Source organism: Ammospiza caudacuta, chromosome 12 (genome assembly GCF_027887145.1).
Source record: "Ammospiza caudacuta isolate bAmmCau1 chromosome 12, bAmmCau1.pri, whole genome shotgun sequence".
NCBI lineage: Eukaryota > Metazoa > Chordata > Aves > Passeriformes > Passerellidae > Ammospiza > Ammospiza caudacuta.
The window spans coordinates 3,927,658-3,946,159 of record NC_080604.1 but is presented as its reverse complement, the minus strand read 5'-3'; the positions used below and the strand labels follow the sequence as shown (position 1 = coordinate 3,946,159).

General features: G+C 44.0%; 1 protein-coding gene across 1 annotated transcript in view; it reads left to right on the top strand.

Annotated features, from left to right (window-relative positions):
• The first annotated feature begins 2,245 nt into the window (after window positions 1-2,245).
• The window catches only part of SYN2 (synapsin II), a 189,097-nt gene continuing 172,840 nt past the window's right edge, over window positions 2,246-18,502 (top strand). Inside the window, exon 1 of the mRNA XM_058813189.1 lies at window positions 2,246-2,622. Coding sequence (XP_058669172.1) covers window positions 2,246-2,622 — 377 coding nt within the window. The remainder of the gene's footprint in view (window positions 2,623-18,502) is intronic.

The following is an 18,502-nucleotide window of genomic DNA, read 5'->3' as shown; positions in this document are numbered from 1 at the left end:
ATGTTAACCTGTTAATATGTTGAAATTTTTACTTGTTAACCTGTTAATCTGTTTTCCTGTGCCCAGGAAAATGGAACTCTCACGCTGCCACAGTGAATTTGGTCTGAGTGAGCCAAAACCCAGAAATGCTGTCAGGACAATGAGCAGGTCCTGAGTCTGTACAGGAAGCTGTGTGGCCAAAGAGAGGCTGTTTTTACATAATCACCCCTCAATCCAGAACAGGAATGAAATAAATATTAAAATATCATTTATCTGTATATATAATTTGTCCCCCAGTGTGTCCATGGTGTTTAAATTACAAAAATCACCTATTGTTCCAGGTGTTTTATTTGGTTTTGTCATTCTATAGTACATAAATATTTCTAAATTCAGCCCTTCATTAAGGAATCCTGCACATAACGTGTAAAATTCAAACCATGGAAGTGTTAGTAGATTTTATTAAAACTCTAACTTTAAACGAAGCTGTTGCATGGATTTACTGTGTTTATTATTAGAGCACCTGCTCCTCTCAATGTATTTAGAATTAAATACAAGCAGTATTTTAAAAAAGCAAAAATTAAATATGGCCTGTAAAGATCAGCAGCCAAATGAGTTTTGACTGTGTATCTTGATAACAAGATAAGGGCTGAGCTGTGTTTTATGTCACACACAGTGCTCATCCCAAAACTCAGGGGAAAGAGCATTCTAATTAGTCCTAAAGAAATCCTGGTGGGAAAAGCACCCAAATCCTGGTAAAATTGCTTGAAGAAACACAGCACCCCTTCCTCAAACGGTTTGTGCCATAAACCAGAATGGGGGTCTGTGATTACAGAGGTCTGGGGAAAATTTGGGGGGATGCAAATGGCTCTGCCTGCTGCTGCTCACAGCCACCACTTCGGAATGGGGCTGCTGCTCCTCCCTGCCCACTGCAGGGCCCGAGGGGACGGGGCTGTCCCGGGATGCTCTCATGGAGGATGGAGCTGTCCCGGGATGCTGGTGCTGACCCTGGAGCTGTCCCGGGATGCTCTGGATGGAGCTGTCCCGGGATGCTGGTGCTGACGCTGGAGCTGTCCCGGGATGCTCTGATGGAGGATGGAGCTGTCCCGGGATGCTCGTGCTGACCCTGGAGCGTTCCAGGGATGCTCTGGATGGAGCTGTCCCGGGATGCTGGTGCTGACCCTGGAGCTGTCCGGGATGTGCTGCAGGCGCAGCGCCCCGACCAGCGCGGAGCTGTCCCAGCAGCGCTCCCCGCTCCATCCTCATCCTCACCCAGCGCTGAGCACGGCGGGGCTGCTGTGGCGGGGGGCGGAATCATGGCCCTTGTTGTGCCAGCTGGACACACAGCCACCGACACACACAGACACCCACGGACACACACATTCTCTATCCCCGCACTGCCTGTGGCCTGTCCCCATCCCTGTCCCCATCCCTGTCCTCATCCTCATCTCTATCCCCATCCCCGTCCTTATCCTTGTCCCATCCCCATCCCTGTACCCTCCCTCTCTCCATCCCTGTTCCCATCCCCATCCTCATCCCTATCCCCGTCCCCATCCCTGCCCTTATCCCCATCCCCGTTCCCATCCCCACCCCGATCCCCATCCCCGTTCCCATCCCATCCCTGTCCCCATCCGTATCCTGTCCCTTTCCTCTCCCTATTCCCATCCCCATCCCCATCCCTGTCCCCATCCTTGTCCCCTCCCTGTCCCCATCCCCGTCCCCGTTCCCATCCCCATCCCCATCCCATCCCTGTCCCCATCCGTATCCTGTCCCTGTCCTCTCCCTATTCCCATCCCCGTCCCCATCCCCATCCCTGCCCTTGTCCCTATCCCCGTTCCTATCCCCGTTCCCATCCCTGTCCCCTCCCTGTCCCCATCCCCATCCCTGCCCTTGTCCCTCTCCCTGTCCCATCCCTGTCCCATCCCTGTCCCCATCCCCATCCCCATCCCTGCCCTTGTCCCTATCCCCGTTCCCATCCCTGTCCCATCCCTGTCCCATCCCTGTCCCCATCCCCATCCCCATCCCTGCCCTTGTCCCTATCCCCATTCCCATCCCCGTCCCCTCCCTGTCCCCTCCCTGTCCCCTCCCTGTCCCCTCCCCGTCCCCGCGCCGTGCCCGCGCCCCGCCCGCCCCTCGGCCGCCCCCTGCCGGCGGGCGGTGGCAGCGCGGCGGGCGCGCAGAGCGGGCGCACAGAGCGAGGAGCGCGCAGCGCTGCCGCCGGCGCACCCTCACCCGCTCCCGGCCCCGCCGCAGCCCCCCGCCCGGCCAGATGATGAACTTTCTGCGGCGCAGGCTCTCGGACAGCAGCTTCATCGCCAACCTGCCCAATGGCTACATGACCGACCTGCAGCGGCCGGAGCCGCAGCAGCCTCCGCCGCCGCCGCCGTCCGCGGGCTCCCCGGCCGCGGCCTCGGGCTCGCCGGCCTCGGAGCGCCGGCAGCCGCAGCCGCAGCCCGCGCCCCCCCAGCAGCCGCAGCCGCCGCCGCCGCAGCAGTCGGCGGGCAGCAGCTTCTTCAGCTCGCTCTCCAACGCCGTGAAACAGACGGCGGCCTCGGCCGGGCTGGTGGACGCGTCCGCCGCCGTCTCCGCGGCTGTCGGCAGAAAGTTCAAGGTGCTCCTGGTCATCGACGAGCCGCACACGGACTGGTAGGTGCCCCCCTGCATGCCCCTGCATCATCAGCATCATCGCCATCATCATCCTCCGTGCCCCGTCCTTGCCCCGTCCTCCCGCAGGTGCGGCTCACCTGGGGCAGAGCCCCCGCAGCCGGCCCTGCCGAGGGGCTGCAGCGCAGCCTCACGGGCTGGAGGATGGAGCAAAAAAAAAACAACCCAAAAAAAAACAACCCCAGCGAGCCCTGGAGCGCCTGACTAGCCGTGAAATCTGCTTCCCATCATAACACTAAATAAAACATCCATAGCGCCCTGACCAAGCATATCCCGTGCTCTCTGGGGACACACAGGACCCGCGTGTAGCGGCAGGCTGGGTTTAGGTGCCCTGGGCAGGGATTGCTGTGGCGGCGGCGTTGCGTGTGTTAATCCGTGTTTACGAGCCGGTTTGTTTTCACGCAGCTCCCGCTGCTCTGTGGCATTCACCAGGGCGAATGTCCTTCGGGATGCCCGGCACCAGCCCTGCTTCTGCCCTAGCCCCGGGAATCCCTGCTCAGGCTTCATTAACTCGGCCGGTTTTATTCGGGCTGCGTGTTCGGTAGCGTGAAAAACGTGGGATTTTCCAAGTGTGGGACTTCCCAGCCTGGCTGGTACCAGCAGCAGAGGTTATGGCTGTTGCAGACCTGTTTGTGGTGCTGGAGGCTGTGCTCCGGAGGAAGGACACCTTCCTATCCATCCCTGCTAACTTGTGTGTCTGCACATCGAGCTGACAGCCCTCTCGTTGCTAATTACAGTGCAGAAGGTCTCGGCAGCGCCTTAAAATAATGCAGAGTAAAACAAGTCTGTTTTTGTGCCGCTGAGATCATCCGGTAATGGATTGTGGGTTTAGGGTTTTATTCTCGGCGTCTCGAATTTCCAGCCTTGCTGGCTGGGCTGTGCTGTGATCTGATCCCGTTTGCTTTAAAAACGGTGCTTCAGTAAAATACTTAGAACGAAAACTAAAACCTTTAACTACAGCAGATACCTTATTTCTGTTAAGACAGCATTACCTGTTACATTTTCCAGGCTTTTTTTTTTTCTTCTGTCTGGTTTTGTGGTTGGTTGTGTGCATGTGGGGGGGTGGTTTTATCTTTTTTTTTTTTTTTTTTTTCTTTTTGAAAAAAACAAGGTGCTTGTATCGACCAGACTGAGGCAGCCTCTGTAGCTACGTCATGGAGATGCATCCATGGACACTGCTCCCTGCCTTGCAGAAACATCTCTTTATTTGATATTCTGGAGTGCACAGCTCTCTGCCTGATACATTCAGGAGCTCCATTTGCCCATAAGGTTTCTGTCTAAGGGAGATTTTTCTGTGCTCGCTGGAGCCAGCCTGAGTGTTTTGAATGTGGTTTTCCATAAGTAGTTTACATCCCTGATAAATGCACCCCAAATAAGCACAATCTGTGGATGGGGGCAAAGCTTTGAAAGCCCTGCACGGGGAGTTCCTACTCCAGGTAGGAGCCTCACAGATCTACACAAGGTTACTCATGCCTGTTTGCTTTTGCCTTTCTTTTCCTCCTCCTCATAGTATGTGACATGGATACGTAGTAATTCTAGAAAAAACAGTTTGTTGTTGCACTGGCTGTTTCCTTTCCCAGCAATGAGTTGTTTTGTAGCAGATTTTGAAATATACTCTGAAAAATTATATCTCTGACCCTTGTGAGCCCCTTCCAACTCCAGAGATGTGTGAATTCTGATAATTTATGCAGAAGAGTTTTATGCCTTGGGAAGTACGGATCTCCGTGCACTGATCTGCTGGGGTGTTAGTGGGCTAAAATGGAATAAGGATTGTAACTGGGCAAGGCAAAGGAAGGCTGGGAGGGGCAGCAGGGGAGTGCCAGTGGCTGCTGGGCACCCCCAGCTCCCTGGGCTGTGCTGCAAGGGGAGGCTGGCACAGCCCTGTCATGTGATGCTCTGAGCAAACCCCATCAAGAACAGCAAAACAGCACCAAAACAGCCCCCAAAACCAGCACCTAAACAGACCCAAAACAGCCCCCAAAACAGCACCAAAACAAGCACCCAAAACCAGCGACCAAAACAGCACCAAACCAGCACCAAAACCAACACCAAAACCAACACCAAAACAGCAGCAAAACCAGCACCAAAGCCAGCATGAAACCAGCACCAAAACCAGCCCCAAACCAGCACCAAAACCAGCGCCAAAACCAGTCCCCAAAACAGCACCAAAACCAACCCCAAAAACAGCACCCAAAACAGCACCAAACCAAACACCCAAAACAGCACCAAAACCAACACCAAAACAGCAGCAAAACCAGCCCCAAACCAGCACCAAAACCAGCCCCAAAAACAGCACCCAAAACCAGCCCCAAAACCAGCACCCAAAACCAGCACCCAAAACAGCACCAAACCAGCACCCAAACCAGCACCAAAACCAGCACCCAAAACCAGCACCCAAAACAGCACCAAACCAGCACCCAAACCAGCACCAAAAACAGCACCAAAAACAGCACCAAAACCAGCCCCCAAAACAGCCCCAATACCAGCACAAAACAGCACAAAAACAGCACCAAAACCAGCACCAAAACCACACCAAAGGCATGCACCAAAACCACACCAAAACAGCACCAAACCATCACCAAAATCAGCACCAAAACCAGCCCCTAAACAACACCAAAACAACACCAAACCAGCACCCAAACCAGCACCCCTGAGAGCCCCCCGAAACCCTGCCAGCTGCTGGGCTCTGACGCTCACAGGAGGATCAGGGGCTTGGCCTCTGCCTTTGTGGTGTTTTCAGCTGCACTGTGTTTGTTTGCCTTAGATTGAAAATATGTGTGTTGCTTGTGGGTTGCAGATTCAATAGAAATCCAAGGATTTCAGTCTGGATCACACTGAAATCTCACTGGTTCGGGATCCTCTCCTCAGCAAGGGCCAGAGGAAACCTTTTCTGCCTTTTTCTGTCAGCAAAGACAGAAACCGTGGCATAAAGGGACCCTTTCTCTTACCTCTGGCATAAAGAGATATTTTGTTTTCAATATATTTTATTTCTCTGAAAGATTGACCCATACTTTAATTATTATATCCATAATATGTATATATTCTATACTATATTGATAATATATATTTAAGATTTAGTAACCCAACATAGTTGCTGCTTGTGGAATCACTTGGGATATTCTACCTAGAACCAAATCCCAGCTGTTTCTTGCATTTTATAATCGTGATTTCAGTGATATTTCTCCTCAATTTCCTGCCCTCAGAGATTTCTCCTGTTGAAAGTCTTGAAATTCTCCATTTCAATTACTTTACTTTTATGGCATGGGGACAAGGGGAAAATGGGAGAATTGGCTTATCTATACTAATTTGTATATTTTTTACCATTTTCCTTACTTCTTAAGGAAAGAGTAAATGCAGCTGTGTCAAAGCCCCCCCCCCCTTTCTCAGTCTGGGGTGTGTTAGAGCTGTAAGGGATAATTCTTTTCCTACAGGTGCTTTGGAGTCCTCCAACCACATTTAGTGGTTGTGCTTCTCCTGAAGGCAGGCTATAAAAAAAGCGAAATCAAAGATTTTCCACCAGCCTTGGTGGCAAGAGAAGGGACAAATTGAAAACATGCTAAAGGTTGAAGTCAATAAATCCATGACAAGGGAACTTGGTTGGTTCTGGTTTGTGGCACTCACCTTCTCTGAAAAATCCCTTCACCCAGGATTTGTCTCCTGGAGAGATGAGAAGTCTCAGAGAGAAAGGAAAGCAAGTCTTATCTCATTTGCTTCTCCTGTGTTTTGCTGCTTTGGAGTGTGGTTGGAGATTGTTTACCCACAGGTGATTGTTCCATTGGTGTAAGAGCAGAAATGAGGGATGTGGGACTCCAGGGGCTCTCCAAAATGCAGTTTATTGTATATGAAATGCAGTTTATTCCATCCAAAATGCAGTTTATTCCATCCAAAATGCAGTTTATTCCATCCAAGAGGTTACAGCAGTCCAGGGTTGTGGGTGACAGAGCTGTGCCCACAGCTGTCAGCTCCAGCTGCAGCCAGGCCTGGAGACCCTTTGGGTTTGGTTACAATGCATTTCACACTTTTCTTTGCTGAGCATCTTCATACAGCAGAACCAATCTATACCTTAACTTTTATCTATAGCCTAACATAACTACTATAATTACCATATTCATGTTACTGTTCTCCAGTCACTAACAGTTACTACATTACAGTTTAAGCTAGAAGATGTTTTTCAGTTTTTTCGCAGTGGAAAATTCTGAGACCTTTTTTCTACTTGCAGCATTTGCTGACTTGTTTGCCTGTGCTATCCTTCTGCTTGGTAAAAACATCTTCTTGTCTGAGGTGGGTTTGAGCCATAAAAACCCCTTCTAACCAACACACCCTTTACTTCCTTGGTTATCCAGTCAGACTGGCTCAGCAATTCTTTTCTCCTATATCAAAACTTGCTTCCATCTCTATTCCTCCATCAGACCCTACATTCAAAATCTTTCTGCCAAGCACACATATCTGTGAGACTTTCTTGTCACACTTTCATCCTTCCCAGCACATTGCATTCTGCTGTGAGTTGTTTTCACTCTTTGGCCAACCAGGGCCAAGCTGTGTCAGGACTCTGGAAAGAGTTACGAGTTTTCATTGTTATCTTTTAGCATTGTGTAAGTATCCTTTCTGTATTCTTTAGCATAGTATAGTAGTCTTTAATATAATATAACATTATAAAATAATAAATTAACCTTCTGAGAACACAGAGTCAGATTCATCATTCCTCCCTTCATTGGGGCATTCCCAGCAAATACAACTCTGGTTCTCATGGAAGGCTTTCTCCCGGTCCCTTTGTACCATAAATGACCCTCTGGCCCACAGGTGGAAGGAAATATCCTGCAACCATTTCCCCCAGTTGGAAATTTCTTGTCATTCCAGAACAGCACCACGAGGAAGAGTGCAAACCCTTCCAGTGGAGCAGTGCTGTTAATTTGTATAAATTTACATAGAGGCATTGGAAAAGCTGATTTTATTTCCAGTCCTGTTCTGTATGCATTTGATGTGACGTCCTTTCCATCTGCAGCTGCATCTTGAGCAGGCATTTCCAATTCCTGACCTGCAGAGCCCTGGGATGAGCTCCCACAGCTGGTGGGAAGGATTTGGAGCTGCAGGGGAGGGCAGAGCCTCAAGAACCACTTGTGAGGTTTAGTGGTGATTGGATGTGACAGATCTCCACGGCTGTTTTACAGCTTTGAGGATCTTTGCTGATATTTTACAAATGGAGGAAACTAAGGAGTGAAATAATTTGTTCAAGGTCATCCAAGCAAACACACTGACAGAGCTAAATTAAACCTAGACTGCTTGCTTCAACTTCTCTTTTAATTCTGCATTAAATATCCAGAATTTCAGCTAGATAGGTTTATTTTGAAATGGTTAAAATGAATTTATTTTTAATTTCCTCAGAAATAATCTTTTTGTTCTGCACATAAAAAGTCCTGAATATTCAGTGCTGAACAAGCAGCTGCTGAGAGGCCATACATCAGTGGCAAGGAGCCAAGGTGCTGTGTATAGATCATTATCTTTATTAAAAACTTATGTAGAAGATTCAGAAAGCTGCTTCAATACTGAAAACTAATCATCACTGAGTGTGTCCTGTCCTTTAAACATTGAATATCAGACTTGTTGGCAGCAGCAATGAAATTATAAAAAAGAACGAAGCTGGGAAATTTTGGTTTTGTGTTTTTTTAAGCACAAATCTGGTTGTAAGTATCAGTACCTTTTTTTTTTTTTTTCACAGACAATTACACATTTCACTTCATGTTTACTGCCTGAGTAGTTACTCAGCCTGTGACAGGCTCCAGAGATAAACCCCAAATGCTAAATGAAGAGCAAACTTTCTGGTTTAAAATTACCCAGTCATTTATGGGCCAACATTGCTCATCAGGAATATTTTTAATATTAACACAGGAAAGCACTGCTTGATGACACAAAAATTTTCATGAAGTGAGCAATGTGCGTTCTTTAGGGTTTGATTTTTGTTTGGGATTTTATTTTCTTCACTGGAAGGTGGGAAGAAGTTTTAATTATAACTTTGTGTGCTGTTGTTTTTTGTCACTACCAAACGTTCATGAACACACCGCAATGACAATTCCACTGCAGCTTTTCTGTTCATTAGGGATGCCTCAATTGTGCATAACTAATTAGCAGTCCCCAACTCCAACTGGCCTGGAATTCTCAGGTATTTACTTGTAACATGTTGATTTAGTGCTGCAGCTCTCATTTCATTCAGGGCAGGCCTTCAGCGAGCGGGTTCCCCAAATTTAGAAGGCATCACTTGGTTTTAATAATGCACGAATGAGGGGACTGCTCTGCCAGAGCACTCTGCAGCCCTTTGGGATGGCTCTGGAGGAGAAAACAACAACATCCCCGCAGCCTCTTGGCCTGGCACAGATCTCTGCCACCAGCAGAAAATCCAGAGCCAGGTGGGAAATGGGGAGGGAAACCCAGTTTGGGACAAAAGTGGAGCTGGTGGAAAGGATGGAAGGGATTCCTTGGCAGGGACTGAAGGTGGGAGGTGTTTGGAGACAAATCCAGCAGTGCTGGAGAGGAGGGAGGAGGCTTTTAAAGACTTTGACCTAATGGCCAAATGTTTGGTGTAAGAAAAAGATAATCTTACCAAAATGAATATTTATATGGGGAGAAAAAGCATACACTAAATCACCTTTATTCATCTAAAGTGCAACAAGAAATTCTTGATATTAAAGGAAAAGAACCTTGCCTTTGGTATAACACTTCTAAATTTGGGTGAGATAATCTTATCAAAATGTAAAAGATAATCTTACCAGTATGTATATTTTATATGGGGAAAAAAACAGTGCACAAAATCACCTTTATTCACTTAAAATGCCCTTTGCAACAAGAAACTCTTGATATTAAAGGAAACAACCTTGCTTTTGGTGTAATACTTCTAAATTTGGGTGAGATAATCTTATCAAAATGTAAAAGATAATCTTACCAGTATGTATATTTTATATGGGGAGAAAAACCGTGCACAAAATCACCTTTATTCACTTAAAATGCCCTTTGCAACAAGAAACTCTTGATATTAAAGGAAACAACCTTGCTTTTGGTGTAATACTTCTAAATTTGGGTGAGACAATCTTATCAAAATGTAAAAGATGATCTACCAATATGTATATTTCATATATGGAGAAAAAGCCTACACTAAATCACCTTTATTCATTTAAAATGCCCTTTGCAACTAGAAACTCTTGATATTAAAGGAAAACAAGCTTGCCTTTGGTATAACACTTCTAAATTTGGGAAGCTCACTCACTGAAGGCTTGCCCTGAATGAAATGAGAGCTGCAGCACTAAATCAACACATCACAAGTAAATCTATGAGAATTCCAGGGCAATTGGAGTTGGGGACTGCTAATTAGTTATGCACAATTGAGGCATCCCTAATGAACAGAAAAGCTGCAGTGGAATTGTCATTGTGGTGTGTTCATGAAAGTTTGGTAGTGACAAAAAACAACAGCACACAAAGTTTTAATTGTTTTGTTTTGTTCACCATCCAGTGAAGAAAATAAAACCCCAAGTTCAAGGAGGCAACAGGTTCCTTAAAACCTCTGAAACTGAGCAAGACGGACAAATGTTTTACTGTAGTTTCTCTCTCATTTTTTGTTTCATTTGAAAATTTTGCACTTTAAAATTATATTTGTGAGCCATTTCAGCCTCACTCGAGCTGTGGCCTTTGGAGAGGGCTCCCAGCCCTCCAAAAAGGAGCTGCAAGCAGCTCTTGCATGAGGCCAGTGTGTGCCTCCTCCAGCAGGTAATTGGAAATTGGAAATTAGATCAGCCCTGCAGCTCCCAGCTCTGCATTAAGGGCTCTCTGCCTCTGCAATCCAAATAAAAACACAATTAAAGGAGTGATGCAGGCACAAACAGGGCATCTCTGCAGCCCGGGAGGGCTCAGTTCTGCAGCTCCATCCTGAGCTCTTCCTCCTCAGCCTCTGCAAGAGGAGTTCCAAGGGGTAAAACAGCTCAGGGGCCTTGGCACTGCTTCTTTGTCCGTGTTTTGTTCAATATGAATTCCACACTGGGCAAGGGCTGGAGGAGCAGGGCGTGCAGCTGAGCTAGGTGAAGTATGGAAGGTGTTAAATCTGAATTTGTGTGTACAGCAACCTCACCCAAACTGTGCTTCATATATTTCATTTCAAAGTGTGGAGCATGTTAAATCTGAATTCGTGTGTACAGCAACCTTACCCAAACTGTGTTTCATGTGTTTCATTTCAAAGTGTGGAGCACGTTAAATCTGAATTCTTGTGTACAGCAACCTTACCCAAACTGTGTTTTGTGTGTTTCATTCTGAAGCATGGAATGTGTTAAATCTGAATTTGTGTGTACATCAACCTCATTCAAGTTGTGTTCCATTTGTTTCAGCCTGACGCATGGAGCATGTAAATCTGAATTTTTTGTGTATATCAACCTCACTCAAGTTGGGGTTTGTGTCTTTCATTTTAAAGTATGGAGCATGTTAAATCTGAATTTGTGTGTACAGCAACCTCACCCAAACCATGTTTCATGTGTTTCATTTTGAAGCATGAAGCATGTTAAACCTGAATTTTTGTGTGCAGCAACTTCACCCAAGATGTGTTTTGTGTGTTTCATTTCATATATGGAGCATTTTAAATCTGAATTTTTGTGTACAGCAACCTCACCTAAACTGTGCTTCATGTGTTTCATTTCAAAGTGTGGAAGATCTTAAATCTGAATTTGTGTGTACAGCAACTTCACCCAAGTTGTGTTCCATGTGTTTCAGTCTGAAGCATGGAGCACGTAAATCTGAATTTTTGTGTACATCAACCTCACCCAAGTTGTGTTTCATGTGTTTCATTTCAAAGTATGGAGCATGTTAAATCTGAATTTGTGTGTACAACAACCTCACCCATACTGTGCTTCGTGTGTTTCATTTCAAACTGTGGATCATGTTAAATCTGAATTTGTGCGTACAGTAACCTCACTTAAACCATGTTTCATGTGTTTAATTTTGAAGCATAGAAGATGTTAAATCTGAATTTTTGTGTACGTCAACCTCACCCAAGTTGTGTTCCATGTCTGCTCTCCCAACAGCCAGCTGGTGCAGCACCAGACAATGTCTGTGCTGGTATTTTAAGATGATCTAAAAAAGAAAGTTGTTGGGGTTTTTTTCTGTTTATCTGCAGTTCTGTAGGGTGTAATGCTTGGCTATGTTGGTATAAATAGCCAAACACAGCATGTGAAAGAGATTACCTTTTTGACAAGATAGAAAATGAGAACAAAATCATTTTCATGGAGGAAAATACTTTCCCCTCCATGCTCTGTGTGTTGCTCTATCTAAACAAGCTCTTGCAGGTCAGCATCCAAGTGATTTTTTCCTTTTTTCCCTGTCTTTAAGAGACATCAGAAATGCCACTGAAGCCCACTGAAAGCTGTGGTAACACGTTTGGTGGAATGGATAACATCAGAGAAAAAAGTTTGCCAACATTTTCTTCTAAATTTTGCCTTCAGAGAAAGGAAACGGAAAAATTGGCAAGGAAAGAATTAATTTCAGGGAGGTACATTTCACGGTAATGAGACTGAAGTGAGAGATGAAAGGAATAACAAATTGCTTGGTAGATTATGGAACCACATAAAAATATGAAATTCTACTTGCAACCTATTCAGGATTTGATAATGGCTTGCCAGCAGCAAATTGTAACCTGTTGAAATAGGTAAGGCATGGAACAAAAGGGAATTAAAAAGTGTAATATTAGATATTTTATTCTTCATATTGCAAAAATCTGTGTAGAGGACTTCCAGTTTTATATGGTTGGGGTTTGCCATTGTGTAAACACTGCAGGACACAGGAAAAGCCATTTTTTTCTGACATGTTTCCTCAAAAGATTGATGCTAAATATTCCCACAGGAGTTTCTAAAAGTAGTGACTTCATCTTGTGCAATTTTAGTGCCCAGTTCTTAATAGCACCGTGTGAGTGACCCACAGAAATACCATATCCAATATCGCATCATTATATCCCATTAGGAATGCTTGAAACTACAGAAATCTGGTTTAATACCACTGAAATAACTGATGTTTGGGGGGTTTATATATTTAAAAATAAAATACACTGCAATTTGCATTTAAAGATGTGATAAGGTTTCAGTGAAAATCCGTGTTTGAGCATAAATTTGTGTTTGAGGAAGGGAATAAGAAATGCAGGCAGCCAGGTTTGGGTACAGAACTTCCCCAGAAGGAATTTGGACCTGCTTGGCTGAGCACAGCAGCAAAGGGTAATTACAGGCTGCCGCAAAAATTGTCAAGAATGGGAAAGAGTAAATTGGCAGAGAAAGCAATGTTGTAGATGACAAAAATCAAAGCCACGAATTATGAAGTAAAATGTTACCTGCAGTAATGACATTGCTTCCAAAGAGGAGGCAGCTTACCTTGTGGAGTGCCAGAAATGTGCAGGGAGGTGATAAAACCTCACCGTGGGTCCGCACTGAGGGCTCCTTGCTTGGCTGCACTGCTGCTCCTGCTAATTAAACAACTTTATCAGTGCCCAGCCTCACTCCCAGAGCCCTGGGACAGCTGCAGGCTGCTCCAGCTTTGGGCAAAATGGGCAAAGATTTGGTCAGTCCTTTTTTCCTCCCTCATTGTCCCCACAGGTTGTCCCTTCCTGGCTGACACATAAATATGAAGAAACAGATTCCTAACAAACAGCTGGTGTGAGGCCTTTTAGGGCTGCTTAAAAACAGAGGCCAGACAGAATTAAGGGAATAAAAAGCAGTTCTGTTTATTGAAGGGCCTGCAGGTACATTTAGGGCAGACAAAACCCCCTCACGGCCTACACCCAAAAATGGATGATGGCTCACAGATTTTTATACTTTTATAAATTTGGTCCATTTGCACATTGGGGGTTAATCTGCCAATTCCAGCTCCAGGTAATGAGGTCATTGAGCCCAAGTTTGCTCCCCCCAAGTCCCTTTTGTTCCCATCTCTGGGCCCTGAGGCAGTGAGGTGTCCTTGATTGCCAGGCCTGGAGAGGAATTGTTGTGTCTGCCCAAAATGGGAAAGCTGCAGCTGGCACTGGCTGTGGGGTTTGGAGTTACACACTAAAGAAATGAGAAACATAAAAGCTCAAATTTTAAAGCATCAGGTGGCTGAGGTCAAATCCTTCATTATACTTTTCAAGCTGAAGTGGTGGAAGTGTTTAATTCAGAGGGCACAGGATGTTAAATCTGGGTTTCCTGCAGAGCCCAGATGTTTCAGGCAGTGCAGGGCTCTAAGAGCACCCAGCTCAGCTCCAGCTGTGCCAAGGGATGCTCAGGGCTCTGTGGGATCCTGCTGAGATGCTGGGTGCTCATCTCCTGCTGCCAGGGCACAGCTGCTCACAGCTGGAATGCAGCTGGAGCTGGGATTCCCTCCATTCAGGGGCTGCTCCAGCTCTGTGTGTGCACAGCTCCATGCCTGACCTCACGTTTGTTCTGTCTGGCCTCCTTTCTTCTTTATTCCTCCTTATTTCTTCCTAATAAAACTGATTACAATGGCAATGAAACAGCCCAGATTGAGAGGATTAAACTCCAATGTGAGATCAGTCACAGTCTCTCGAGTCTCATGTTTGCTCAGGGAGACCAGGATGGTTCAGAGAGGAAGATTCAGTTCAGTATTCCACTACCTCTCAGTTTCAGTGATTTCTATGGGAAACCAGAGAATCAGAGGTTTTGGGAAAGCTGTAAAAGGCAGCTCAGAGACAGCAGAACTGTGATTAGAGCTAAGCAGCAGCCATGAGATTGGTCAGCAGAAAAATTATGTAAGAAGTAGAAAAGTAAGGACAAAGAGAACAATATTTTGCATATTACTGCTTGTCTAGAATAAGTCCATAAGGTGCTGAAAAGTTTATCTAAAGAAATATTAGGAAGTTCTAAGCATAATAATGGAGCTGTGTGCATTGTGTTTTCAGGCTTACAAGTGGGTATTGTATTTGAAATAAGCAAGCATTGTTTAACCAAAGGTACTTCTGCTTATAGTGGGTGGATGGAACTACTGTCAATGTGCTTTTGCTTTGTGTGATTGGCCAAAAAACTTCTAAAGTGAGTTGTAACATTAAGTTCTTTCTCAGCAGCCTGGAATATGCAATGATGGCATCTTCCCGCTGTCATAACCAAGTAATGAGACTGATGCTGGAAAATAAAACAGCTCAAGACACATTGCTAGCAGTCCCGTGCTGTTCATAATTTCTGCATAGCCCCTGGCTGGCAATAGTTTCTTCTGCACTGAAGATCACTTCTAAAGAAAGCTTTCTATGTATACACACACTTCAACATTGAGAAAGTCTCAAAAGTTGTTAAATGTTTTAAAATTAATATTAGAAAAGCCATCATATTAAATTTATGATTCTTAAAGTATGATTAAAAGGTTTAATAATAAAATATGATAAATACATCCAATTCCACTGAGGGCCAATATGGTTTCATAGTGTGCTGTGAGTGCAGAACTTGTTTTACTCAAGAGTTGTTGTCTCAGCCATCTACTAATAATATATATATAAATACAAAATTATATGTATAATGATATCTATATTCTATATTAATATTGTATATATAATATGTATACATATAATTCAAAGTTCTTTCCTGGTGCTTTTGCTGTCTGTATGAAATTAACTTTTCCTCTTGCTGTTCCTCTTCAACAGAATTTATCTAAGATAAAATACCAGTGCTCCTAATAAATTACAAATAAATTAGAATATTTATTTGTAAGAATCTACTATTGTCACACATTCAAGTTGCTCTTTATCCCAATATCTACTCCTTCCTTAAAGCCCAGTTGATTTTCCAGGTTCCCTGTGCTGATCTTGGTGTTTAAAAAGAATCAAACTAAGGCAAGATGTGTATAGTACTTAAATTTTGATATCAAGGTAAATACGAATCCTAGGGATACTTTTAATGAGGAAAATTATTTATGAGACCTTTGTTTTTAACAGATAACCAAAGGTAATTTTCCTGAGAGTTGTGTGGCTATTCCATGCAATATATATCTTATATCAATATGCCAGGAGTTTGTGAGAGGCCTTTTGAAATGTGTTTGTGTGTGTGTGGTCATGTACATCTGTATATACAAGTGTTTTTTGGGAGAAGAATTTGTAGGAATTTTCACTGCTGGATGCTGTCCAGTGTGGTGGTTTTAGTCTGAAACTGGGTAGAAACACTAATTTTGTGTAGTGGTTTTGGTTTGTTAATTTGAGATTTTGTTAATTTTGAGATTTCTTGGTTAACGCAGTAAAGAGCGTGGTGGGTTTGGTGTTGGTCAATTACTAATGTGCTTAATTCCTGTTGTGAGATAAGATTATCTCAGAGGAGAAAGGTAAAGTAGGCTTAAAACTTTAAAAGGTATAAAGAAAAATTTATTAAGAGTAATAAAGGCTAAATAAAGAAAGAGTAATAAGAATTAGAATAAAAACTTTGGAATATTTTTTGTTTTTTGTATGGCTGTTCCATAAAATATATATCTATAGATGACAGGAGTGTTTGTGAGAGGCCTTTTAAAGTGTGTTTGTGTGTATGTAGTCACGTACATCTGTATGTAGAAGGGGTTTTGGGAGAAGAATTTGTAGGAATTTTCACTGCTGGATGCTGTCCAGTGTGGTGGTTTTAGTCTGAAACTGGGTAGAAACACTAATTTTGTGTAGTGGTTTTGGTTTGTTAATTTGAGATTTTGTTAATTTTGAGATTTCTTGGTTAACGCAGTAAAGAGCGTGGTGGGTTTGGTGTTGGTCAATTACTAATGTGCTTAATTCTTGCTGTGAGATAGGATAAGGAGAAATGTCAAGTAGGCTTAAAACTTCGAAAGTGTATAAAGAAAAATTTATTAACAGTAATAAAGGCTAAATAAAAAAAAGATAATAAGAATTAGAATAAAACTTTTAGAATATATTTGGTTTTTTGTGTGGCTGTTCCATGCAATATATATCAATAAATGACAGGAGGGTTTGTGAGAGGTCTTTTGAAATCTGTTTTTGTGTGTGTGGTCATGTACATCTGTCTGTAAAAGGACTTTTTGGGAGAAGAATTTGTAGGAAATTTCACTGGTGGATGCTCTCCAGATGGAAAGCAGTCCATGGGTGCAGTTTCCATGCCCTGCAATAAAAGGAAGCTCCTCCATGGTGCCAGTGCAAAGTCACCCAGGTGTTTTGAAGACAGGTCTCATGAGCATCTATTGTGTGGGTTACAGTGCAGAAATTATGGGATGGAGATGCTCAGGATTTGTGCCAGGCTGTTCCCTGCCTAAATGCTTTCAGTTGGACCCATGGTCAGGATTTTTGTGCTGATTAGTTTTCTTGCTAAGGAAGAAATGTCTGCTGTGAACCAGCAGTAATTCAGTGTACACAGGGGTAAGATTAACTGCCCGGGCAATAGTAATACATGGGAGGAGCCAATAGAAAGTAGAATTAATATGCATTATTGTTTACATTATTTCTACTCCAATCCCTTCCACTGGCTCGGTGAAGGTCTTACAGCAGTGCTTCTCTGTTTAGTTTTTCTGTTTTATTCTTTTATTTGCTAGAAGGCCTTTCCAAAAAATCAAGCAACTAATGGAGTTTCGGGGTTATTTCTTGGTGGGTTTCTTTTTGTTTTCTTTTTTTTTTTTTTTTTCCCTGAATATTATAAATGTCTTTTCCAGCTCCCAGATCCTTGGCTGTTGGGCTGTGCATGGATGACAGACCAGCTAATAAATGGCATTTAGAGTAAACCCCACCTGCACAGTGGAAGGAGAAGGCAGAGCGTGATTATTGTCCAGACCCCTCTGTGGTGATGTCCCTCTGTTTCAGGAACAGCTCTCAGCAAGCTTTTCACCATGCAATAAACACAGAGGTGCTGCTCTCCTGAAATCCAGGCTCTGTGTGACTTCATGTGGCCACAACAGAATTAAATCTCGATTTTCTCCTTTCCTGGGCTCATCACTGGGCTGGTGGAGGCTCTCCCTGGGTGGTTTTGGGTCAGTTCTTGGCCAACAAACCAAGTGATGCCGAATGTGGAACTGAATTGGTGATGCAGAGCACTGAATTTGTGATGCTGTCTGCGGAGCTGAATTCTGAAAAACATGTGGCAAACTGTTCTGTCTGTCTGTCTGTCAAGATGGGATGGAGGCTTTGTGCATGAAACCCTTTAACAAACAGCAGTGTAAGGCTCAAAGCACATTGCTTCATTTCAAGGGTTGTTTCCGTTTGGGAATTTTCAACTGAGTGTTTGAAAGGAAGCAAACCCAATTGATGTCAAGAAAACGTTTACTTTTGAGGTATGAGCAATACTTCTAAAAGTCACTTTTTATTTCTTTAATTAGTCTGTGGTTTGGAGTAATTTTTTTTGATAGATGACTGAAATTCTTCAGATCTAGACCACTGATAGATGAATGAAATTCTTTAGATGTAGACACTGGACTCCTCAAGATGAGAACAGAATATTTTCAGTTTCGAGGACTTGAGCAAATAACTTTCATGTTGGAAAACAGGATTATGTGTAATACATAATCAGAGTTAATGATGTTAATCAGCAAGAGCAGCTGTTGTAAGGTATCAAAGTCCCCGTCTCTGCTGCACCAGGGCTGCAGTGCTGTGCTGCTAATCTCGTTAACACACAAAACTAATTTCATTTGGGGGCACAAACAGCTTAATCTGCACATGTGTAAAACTCTGTGCACGTCTCTGCCTGTCTGCAGCAATCCAGGAGCATTTTCCTCACAGAGCTGGGCAAGGCATGAAATTATTCTAAATAATGAGGACAAATTCCTCAGTTTTGCCTGAAACATTGCCTGAAAACTCAGGGTAAAAACCCGTGACTGTAGGACCACAGAAATTCTGTATGTCTGTAAATGGAAAATAAATTGATTAGAAACAGCTCTGATCAGATAGTTAAAATTATAA